Source organism: Atractosteus spatula, chromosome 21 (genome assembly GCF_055471065.1).
Source record: "Atractosteus spatula isolate fAtrSpa1 chromosome 21, fAtrSpa1.hap1, whole genome shotgun sequence".
Taxonomy (NCBI): domain Eukaryota; kingdom Metazoa; phylum Chordata; class Actinopteri; order Semionotiformes; family Lepisosteidae; genus Atractosteus; species Atractosteus spatula.
In genome coordinates this window covers 9,161,521-9,172,337 of record NC_142726.1, presented here as the reverse complement: position 1 = coordinate 9,172,337, position 10,817 = coordinate 9,161,521, and the positions used below count along the sequence as shown (strand labels likewise).

The 10,817-nt window shown below is 40.3% G+C and overlaps 1 protein-coding gene across 2 annotated transcripts; it reads left to right on the top strand.

Annotated features, from left to right (window-relative positions):
• The first annotated feature begins 2,892 nt into the window (after positions 1-2,892).
• Positions 2,893-6,935, top strand: pdp2 (putative pyruvate dehydrogenase phosphatase isoenzyme 2). 2 transcript variants are annotated; one of them, XR_016094615.1, is made up of 3 exons: positions 2,893-2,939; positions 3,833-5,841; positions 6,847-6,935. XR_016094615.1 is itself a non-coding variant. In XM_088938882.1 (2 exons), exon 2 carries the CDS (start codon positions 3,923-3,925, stop codon positions 5,519-5,521), a length of 1,599 nt encoding a protein of 532 aa, XP_088795008.1. In that variant the 5' UTR covers positions 2,893-2,939; positions 3,833-3,922; the 3' UTR covers positions 5,522-6,688. The 2 variants fall into 2 exon arrangements, 1 of the variants encoding a protein (XP_088795008.1); XM_088938882.1 differs by lacking the exon at positions 6,847-6,935 and having other exon boundaries at positions 3,833-6,688.
• The last annotated feature ends 3,882 nt before the right edge of the window (positions 6,936-10,817 follow it).

The following is a 10,817-nucleotide window of genomic DNA, read 5'->3' as shown; positions in this document are numbered from 1 at the left end:
CAATGGTTAGCATTACTGCCGTGGGGCTGGAGTCCTGGGTTTGATTCTGGAGTGGGGTGCTACCTATGAAGTGTTTGTACTGTATGTTCTCCCCTTGTAAAGATATAGCTTCAAATGAAGAGCATGGGAATGTTCTTCCTTTCATTTATTTGCAGTGACACCGTTTCCTTCTAGTACCAAGTGTGCTCAATATTTAAATGCTGTATTTAGGATGTATGCTGTATTTAGAAATGCTGTATTTAGGATGTACGCTGTATTTAGAAATGCTGTATTTAGGATTTATGCAAAACATTTCATGTGACTCATGGCTATAACGATTCTTATGTGGTGAAAAACACAACATTAAAATAACATTAATCGTTACACAACATTTTTGTTACGCACCAATAACATGGGCCTGTTCTGTATTTGAAGGTGCTGGAATTATCAATAAGTGGAGCTTTTGAAATGTAAGTAATCCAAGTACTATCTTTTTTTTAATTACTACAATAAATAAAACAACTTTGGAACCACAGAAGTTCCAGAGAAGGAAGCTGTATCAGGAATGAACTATGTACAAAATTAGGAAATTTGAAATATTGTTTATCTGCCTTGTTTCCTGGAAACAACAGGCATCAATCTCAAATTGCTTACCATGCATGTATTGTGTTGTGAATATTCCTAACTGGAAAGTTCCATTCAGCCATTAATCCAAGGCTCATTGGTTTCCCTGCTAACAAAAATCTACCTGTAAAGATGTCCCTCAGACAGTAGCCCATGGGACTTTGTGTACTCTCTCTCTCTCTTTGAAAGATTTACAACTGTTCACATGACCCCATTATCACCATAACAAGAGTTGCACAACAACAGTGAATGTACTCAGTCCACTCAGCTGCCTTAAAAATACACACGGTCCTAGCACATAATTTAATTAATGTTAAGCGTGTTTTCGAAAAAAAGGTGATGCTTCAGTAGTTCATGGATAATGATGATGTAGTTGGCAGCTATATTGTTTTTCTGCAGGCAGTCAGAAATAACAATATTCTGTAAACTCAATCATTTAATGGCACTCTCTTCGCTAACATCATTGGTGCTGAAATTCTAGGTGGATCACAGTTTTAAGGGCTGAATCAGACTGATATAATTCATGGCTAAAGTCCGCTCAAGATATTTCAGCAATGATTCACGGAGACATCCAATACCTTCGAGAGAAGATGTAATCAGCAGAAAAATAAAGAACAAAGAAAAGTTTGGACATCCAGGGCGCAATAAATGATACCTCTGGACAAACATGATGCTCTCTGGGTGATCTTGACATTGTTAGAGGTGCCTTGTATATGTGTGCTGTTGTGATACAGCTGCCTCTGTGATACTGTATGTGTTGGTTGGTGAGACAGCAGCTTCCGTCATAGTAAAAAGAGAGTTCTGTGGTTAGTAACGAGCAAGGCGGACAAGAAGGCTGTATAGATTCATGTTTGTCCACCTGGCAGGTCTGAAATGGCTGGTGGGTCTGGTGGGTGAAGGTTCATCTTGTAACACAGAGGCAGTGAGTTGTCCTTGGAATACAAAGGATGGAGTGGAAAGACATGCGGGTGCAGGAGGTCCTCATGGGACGGATATTCCGAGGGATGAGTTGGGCTCCCGTGGGGGCCGTGGGAGGAAAACTCCCCGTCAATGCAAACAGACACTTCAAGGGCTTTGTCTTTAACGCCTGTCTCGTAGCTCATTGGAGGAACTGTGAAAATTGATGAGAGCTTTGACTATGCTTGGGTTGGAAAGAGATGGAAGCTGTAAAGGAGATAATTGTGGGTTTTTAATACAGAGGATTTCTGTGTATATATATATATTCACAAACAAATTCACACTGTTAATATCTGGTATGTGGCTGAGTGGATTAATATGAACTACTTAATACTGAAAATACTACTTTATACTTAATACTACTTCTCAAAAGCTGAAAAAATCTCTATGTTGAAGCAAGGGGAATACCTTCTGTACTGGGTTCGGTTCAGTAACAAATCCTACAGCTCAGAAAGTGGGGGCTTATTTAATATCATGCACTATTTAAGAAAAGTAAATGTATGTGTAGAGTAAGGGAAAGGAAAGGAAAAGCGAGAATCTGTTCACACAGTATTCCACAAAGAATATTAAAGTTGTGGAAGACGCTGTAAGAGACAATTATTGTAATTATTGGTTATTTCCGATTTCTGACAGATTTACACGTATACTGCACACTCGTCGTTTTGGAGACTTATTTACATGGCATTTACAAATAAACAGTGTGTTATGATATGGGAACGGTATATATGTAGAACACATTGCTTTCAAAGACTTCACCTCGCATCTTTAAATACATTTCACGAGCTGTAAAGCTGCAACCAATAATTATGTTTGGACAGACTACAACTCAATAGCCCTAAGCGAGGTTCAGTATTCAATATTCTTCAAGTAGTATGTTCTAGAGAGAAAAAATATTTTTAAACGTAATGACTAACTTAAATATGAGACTCCTAATGTCTTCGAGCCTGGGATATACAGTAGTATTGCCACTTTTACAGGGCTACTCGAGGGTTTTTCGCTCGCTGCAAGAGTATTTAATCTTGCTTTCCTACGGACAAAGAGCTCAAACAATGCAAACAACACAAAATGGTATTTGTCCTCCACAGCACCCAGCAAAAACCGAGAACCAGTTGCACCGGTCGGTGGCAACCAGTGGCGTCTTGCAAAAGTCACGTGTGGGGTGATTTCGGACAGGATGGGTCCAAGCAATGAATTAGAAAGGCTCCGTCTGACAATCGGAGCACACCAATCACAGATGACAATCTCAGAAAGACGAGTATGGTGTCGCCCAATCACAGGAAAAGGCCAAGGGGTGGTCCTTTTCAATATAGTGGCGTGCAGTAGAGAGGAAGTGGGAGAATAGGCTGGGGATGGAGTTGCTTTTCGGCGGTCTGTGACAGGTAAGGGTAATTAAATACGCTGTGTTTCGCTGGCTTTTCATACAAATATTACATTTGCAAAATGCATCTTATTTAAGACAGCAATATTAAATTGTAGTTTGGTATTTGGAGCGCAGTGTGCCAAGTTGTTTCTTATGTTTGTTTTTTTTCGTGTGTTTAGATGCAACCATTTTTTTTCGTTATTATAAGAAGCCTTCAGTGCAACAGCTGAATAATGTTTTCTTTTTCTACTTTGCCGTTAGTAAATGAAAGAACCGCGCTTAGTCGAAATAAATTGCTTCCGTAAACTAAGCAACCCAACAACTGTAATCGTTACATAAAGGTTACGATTAATTATATAATCTTGTTTGTACATTTAACCATTGCTACTGCTGTTTTGCACTGTTTTGCTTGTTATGTAGGACTCCAATGTTCTTGAATGTGTTTTGAGATCTCTGTTGAAAGGCCTGCATGCTATCACAGTATTGTTTTTCTTTTTTTGTGTAGGGATTCTAGTTTTTAAAACTGTCTGGCTGCGTTAAAGTACTACATCCAAATGAATTACTTGAAAGTGCAATTTAAAACATTGACTATAGGTGGCATTTCCAACAAACACATTTTAAATCAAGTTGTTAATATGTGGAGGAAAAATCATACATCAGAAAGTATTACGGGTACACAATCCAGGGTCAAGCAAAAGCATTAGAGCCCTTGGTAGCAAACAGAAGCTTTAATACCAGACAACCTAGAGAGTATCCAGCTGCTGTCCTTTTAATCTGATAGACATGGCTCAAATACTGCATGCAAACGAAACAGAAATCTTGTATACATCTGTTAATGTGTCTGGGTTAGACATTTGTGACAAAGAGATTTGTGTAAATTATTTTAGAGATTTTTTTTCTTCTTCTTCTTAGGTTGGTTGGGGTATAGGTATAAACGTAGCTGTGAGAAAGGATACATTAAGAAAAATTCTTGGCCTGCTGCACCCCGTCACAGGGACAGAGATGTCAAATAGTGTGTCCTGCTGGATCCTGCAGTGTGTGAAGAGTCGTGCCGTCTACCTCCGTGGTCAGCGCAGACTGTGTTCCACATGTTGCTGCCCAGACCACACTGCAGGCAGATGGAGAAGAAGAAGCCTGCTGAACTGCTTCTCGCAGAAAGACGCCAAACATGGCATCTTCAACTCGCGCCATGCTGTCCGGAACTCGTCCACCCAGGAGGTGCTTCAGTTCCAGCTCTCTCCAGTGCAGATTAACAATGTCCTCCGAGCCAACGAACAGTCTGCCCGAATCCCCGAATTTGATGGGAAGGGTGTCAGCTCAGTGCTCAGATTTGAAAGTAACCAGCTTCCTGCCAACTCTCCCATTGAAGACCGCCGTAGTGCCGCCACCTGCCTGCAGACCAAGGGAATGATGTTTGGGGTCTTTGACGGCCACGGCGGTTACTCCTGCGCGCAAGCAGTAAGCGAGCGGCTCCTGTACTACATTGCTGTGGCTCTCATGTCGGAGAAGGACCTCCAGGAGATTGAGAGCGCTATGGAGAACCTGAAGCCAGTACTGCCCATTCTACAGTGGTACAAGCACCCCAATGATCATAATTACAGGGATTCTGCTTCTCTCTACGTAGACCACCTCAGGGTCTTCTGGCAGGAGCTTCTAAGTAATGATCATGGTGAGGGCCTTGGCACAAAAGATGCCTTGGAGTATGCCTTCAAGAGGCTGGACTCGGATATTTCCCTGGAAGCGCAGGTGCCACTGGACAATGACCTGATGAAGAACACCGCCATCCAGGTGGCGTTTGCTGGCTCCACCGCCTGTGTGGCTCACGTGGACACTGAAGGCATACATGTGGCCAATGCAGGGGACAGTCGGGCCGTCCTGGGGGTCCAAGAGGAAGATGGAAGCTGGTCTTCCCTCCCGCTTTCCTACGATCACAACGCCCTCAACGAAGCTGAGCTAGCACGGGTGAGATCGCAGCACCCCAAGTCAGAAGAGAACTCTGTGGTGATGGATGACAGGCTACTAGGTCTCCTGATGCCTTTTAGGGCTTTTGGGGACGTCCGCTTCAAATGGAGTAAAGATCTTCAGGAGAGCATCTTGGAAAATGGCTATGATCTGGAATCCCTCAATATCTACCATTACACACCGCCTAATTATCTCACACCTCCGTACTTAGAAGTGACACCAGAGGTCCTGTACCACCGATTGAGGCCCAAAGACAAATTTCTCATCTTGGCCTCCGACGGCCTGTGGGACATGATGAGTAGCGATGAAGCGGTGAAGCTGGTGGCTGAGCACTTAACGGGGGTCCAGTTCCAGGAGCGGGTGGCAGTCGGTGACCGGCAGATAAACCTGGGGCAGATGCAGAGCCTGCTGCTGAAACGTAGGGCCAAGGCCGTCCCCTCGCTCGATCTCAACGGTGCCACACGCCTCATCCGCCATGCCATCGGCACCAATGAGTACGGGGAAATGGACCAGGAGCGGCTAGCAACCATTCTGAGCCTGCCCGAAGACCTGGCCAGAATGTACAGGGACGACATCACCGTTACAGTCGTTTACTTCAACTCCGACCTCTTCAAGCGGCACGAGGGTCACGGCAGCTGAGCTTCTCCTGGGTCATTTTTGCTGGCTGTACGATAGATGGGAACTCCCAAGATTTAATGGGGCCTGTAGTAACAAGATGTCTTTGTTTTTACTTGGTTTTGGGAGATTGGGTGTTTGTCATAGGTGGTCCTGAGATTCTTGCCTGTCATAATTTTACAGTTATTATTATTTTTTTTTACTCCTGCAGTGTTACCCGTGCAGTTTTCTATTAACGGTCTTCAGGCCTCATTTCCAGAAGGTAGACTGTACCTTGACCAGCATTCAAAGAATTGGAAATGTAAGAAGGACACTAGACATCCCTTCCAGTGCCTGGTGTTAAGGTCAGTTTGATAATTCTCTGTCCTGATGGTTTTCCTTTTTAGATTTTTATTACATTGCAGTATAGGTGGAGGAATATTTCAGAACAAATTGTGGCACACCACCTGTATCCCCATGTTTTTAATGTAATATAGTCTCTGTCTTAAAGAAGGACCAGGTGACTTATAAAGCCTCCTTAAACAGGGCTATTGGCAGCTGGCAAAGACATCTGCTGAAAAAGAGCCTTTCTCCCGAAAGTGTGTCTGAACCAAATAAAACCCAAACGCCAGCTGTATGCTACACAGTGCACCCCATTAAAATTTAACTGTGAAGAGATTTAAACTGCTGCAAATAATATTTAATATTAACCCGAGCGATAAAAAATCTGCAGTTATGGGTTATATAATATTTGCCCTTACAGAGCAGTGCCCTGATTATGTATTGTATAGCTATGCTACTTTGTCACTATATATAATGCCAAACTTGCACATTGCCAGTTTTTACCTCTTGAATGTTTTTAGCTTTCTGACATGCTACATTGCATGCCAAATTCCATATAATGTGTACCCTACTGTAGAAGAGGAGTGGGTGTCTCTTGGACAGTTTTGCACCTATACCAGTTGCTCTTCATGTCAACTGGTTTTACCACCATCAGAAGTGTGTGCCCCCACAGGTTTCAAAGCATCAGGGGGGAAATACAAAGATGAAGTGTTTGTATAGCTTTCATTTGTGTTGTGTCAAGATTTTAAGTATTTTTTATGAATAATTTTAAATTTGTTAGAACTTACCTAAATGGGCAATACTTCATTCAGAAATCTAAAATATCTGGTACTTGTGTGTTATTCAGATATTTCTGCATAAACATGTTTCTTTCTTTCTTTCTTTCTTTCTTTCTTTCTTTCTTTCTTTCTTTCTTTCTTTCTTTCTTTCTTTCTTTCTTTCTTTCTTTCTTTCTTTCTTTCTTTCTTTCTTTCTTATCTATTACTATTCTTTTGCACTGTATTAAACTCATTGGCATAATTTAAAAGATAATTAAAACATGAGATGTTGTGTTGGATATAAGATTAAAAGTTTCATTTGGTGTGCTAACTTTAGGTTTTGCCCTTTTAAAATGTTTTTTTTTATCAAATGTTTTACTATTCCTTAGCCTTTTCAGATGTCTTGTACATCTCTGTGAATTGTAACTGTTTTACTTCTGTGTAACTAAGTAAAGATATTTTTCAAACGATGCTGTCTTTCTCATTGTTTTGAAACAATGCACATTGCTTTGAAAATAGATATTGCACATTTTTAATTAATTTCCATATTTGATTAGACTTTGTATTATAGAAACAAAGGTTAACATGCATGAGATGCAATTAGAATATTTGTATTGGGCAGTTTAGTTGCCAAACTCTTACACCAAACTCATAATGAATTTTAAGAATGTTAAATGTGATAGTGAACCTTAAATCCAATAGTTATCATTTTTAACACATTCTTAATGCTTTACTAGAATAAAATAGACATTCCTATCTTATTTGTTCAAAGTGCATTGCAATGTATGTGTTAAATTAAATCTTGAGCTTAAATATTAAGCTTAACATTTGTCTTCTGACCTAATAAATGCAGGTATTATGTTTCAAATTATTCTCAGTTCGGGGATAATAGGGTACAAGCCTAGGGCAAAGCTGCCAATCTAACAACCTTCCTTCACAGTAGCAAAAAAGCTTAGTGAAAATGTGAGTACTGTATTGTAAATGATCATTAATTGAGGCGGTCGTTCAAGAATTTCTGGACTAAACAATTGTGAAGCACATTTAGTTAAAATATTACCCACAAGAGGGCAGCCTTTTCCAATACATATGGGAAAGTGTCGCAATCACATTCATTAATATCTATTTTGAAAAGAAGCTTATTTCAAGATATTTATGCAACAGGAATACGAAATAGCATGTTACAAGACTTTATAATTTACCGTCTTCAATGACCAATTTTTGTAAGATCTAATGTTTGTTAAACCAAAACACTTAAAACCTCCCAAAATAAACGGACAAAGACATGTAATCTTGTTTCTGTTAATGATTTCAAATCACTTTAACTGGAGTTTAACTGGAGATTAAAACTATTCTACCCCAGTCCTTGTCCTAACCCAGAGAACTACTTTGTCGGCTGTTTTTTGATGTCTTAATTGATCTTGCTTAGACTTTTGCTTTACTGGCTTCTGAGCTCAGTTACCAGTTGCAAAAATATCCTGCTTAAAGCATCAAAGCAACGTCTGCAGCCTTCGATTGCTTTCTGTTTAAACTTCTCTTCATAGGTGATCATTTTACGATGAATAGACATCGGCGAAAAAGACCATGTATTGCACTGTGAGCAACGTCCATATATCCAGATACTTACATTCCAGATAGGAAAGTTTGGGAAGAGTGTTAAAACTCGGAAATAGACGCATACAGTATTATAAGTGCCTTATAAGAATGTCCAAAAATGACACCAATTAAGATTTTGTCCCCCATGACCCCAGGGCCAGTAATGATAACCGCTGATAAATTAAGGTATACAGTAGGTTAAAAACATAAAACTTAACTGATAGAAGGAAGGTGAGATATTACAATGCATTCAGCAGCTGGGGGGAACTGGTACAGCTCTATAGATCTCGAGATGACCATTTTACTAGGATAATGTGTTTTACGTAATGTTAGACTTCTAACTGAAAGACCATTTAATTATTCCCGGAGTTTATTCATACGTGATTGCATTTACTATAGCATTAGTATCTATGCAGATTATACAATAATAGAGAAAGACAACCAGAAGCCTTCAAGATCTGCTGTCTGTTAATTGTTAACTGAAAACGTAATTGGGGGTGGAGGTTCATTGTAAAATTGCACACAAGAGTTCAGTCAAGTACCTATTGAAGTGACACCTGCACAAAATCACTCATCATTTATCACTTCTGGATTTGTATTTTCTTTTGTCTTACAATCACTAATCCGTTCAGTAACTCTACAAATTCCCAACAATGAAAAGCTCAAATCTGAATCTGTCCATTTTCACGATAAGATACTGAAGGAAGTTAGTAAATGTGGTTAGTCGTAGTCACACGTCTTCGCCCCATTAATCGGGGACTGCAAGCTATTTTTATCTTCGTTTGTGCTGATCGCTGTAAAGTATATTGTATCGATTTTCCTACGCGCTTTTCTTTGGTCAACAGAACTTTTAACGGAGCTTCTCCAGCAAGCTGACTCGCTCATGCTACATGATACTTCCAGAGTTTCTTTTTGTACTTCATGAAAAATAAATTAGAGCTTGGCCCATGCCACGTTTAGCAGATTTTCCATGCCAGCCTCAAACGATAAATATGCTGATGTGATCACTTTCAACTGCTATTTTTTTTTTTCGGTTTCATTATCTGTGAAATGGGCTTCTCAAAATAGCACGGGTACTTCCTCAGAATTGAGCTAAGACATTACAGTCGGCATATAATTCATAAATTTGATCAATATTATATAGCCTATAATAGAAACTGCTATATATATATAGTATAGATTTACTTTATTTTGACTTCGCATGGAGAGTTTAACCTGTAATCCAGGATTTTGACAGATGAGAAAAAAATGCTTTTTGGCCTAGTTAAACCAAGCTCTGTGTTTGTAGGAATCTGCTTTAATCATACTTATTGGTGTAAAAATAACATATAAAATTAACATTTAGTTTGTGGATTGCACTTTAAAGTGACAGTTAAACTGTAATTAGAACATGATCACTTTCAGGTTCACGCAGTCTTATAAATAGTCACTTGCTTGTTTAAGTAAATGTATTGACCTGGATGGCTTTGGTATCAGACATTTGGATGCATGAGCTACAGCTGAGTCTATCTACAGTATGCGGTGTCAGTGGGCATGGTGGCCTGTTACTATGGCTACAAACACAAAACAACAGCCCCACACATGCTCTTGAATGGGGGATCTTGACAAAAATCGGGAGCATTCCTAAAATATCTGCCACCTGTCTTTTAAAAATACCTCATGCAGATGCACTTTAATGTCTTTCATGTTTAACTGTTGACAGTCATGTTGCTGAATTTCCATTCTCTGTAAAATGTATGTAAGCGAGATTTGATACTGATCTGTCCGGCAAAGAAAGTTTGACTTCCCGTGTCTGAACTTCAAATTCCTATTGGGTTTCTGCTGTTATATCACACGTTGGACAGTTCGGTAGTGTTGAGCTTCACTGCCTCCTAGCCCTGGAGCCCTGGAGCCCTGGGTTCAGTTCTGACCCTGGCGTGTTGTCTGCGTGGACTTTATACAGTATGTTCTCCCCATGTTCGTGTGGGTTTCCTTTGGGTGCCCCTGTTTCCCCCCACAGGCCAGGTGTGGGTGTATGTTTGTGTTTGCCCTGCAACGGATTGGTGTGCTGTCCAGAGTCTACCCTGCCTCTTGACCACTGCTTGCTGGGATAGACCCTGGCTTCCTCGTGACCCTGAACTGGAAGAAGCAGTTAGGAAAGGGATGGATATTACTTTCCTCTCAATAAAAGAGAAATTATTACAAGACAGAATCATTTTGAGTGGGGAATGGGAAGTGAAGGAAAACAGTCACTGAGGTTGAGGGATCTATGTATCCTTTTTAATTTAACATACTGTGTGATGAGGGTATGCAGTATTTCCTTTGAAAAACCCCTACAAGGTAGATATCTTTATCAAAGATATCACTAAAGAAATACAATTAATGATTACAGTTTTATGGACTCTTCTTCTTCCTGCTAGTCTGTTGTGTATAATTATGGAACACTTGGGTAGAGTACTGGAATGATGGGGTTAGGCATTGATTGCAAGTAACGGTAGCCACTGTTTCTTTAAATAGATTTCCCATTAGCCCAGTGGAGTTGTTTAGTAATGCTTGCTCACTGGAACCCCCCCACCCCCCACCTGCCACCAGCCCTACTCCCCTATAGTTGAACACTCACTCAGTCATGTGACACTCTGACGGTGTGGGATTACATTAGCTTGCATTAG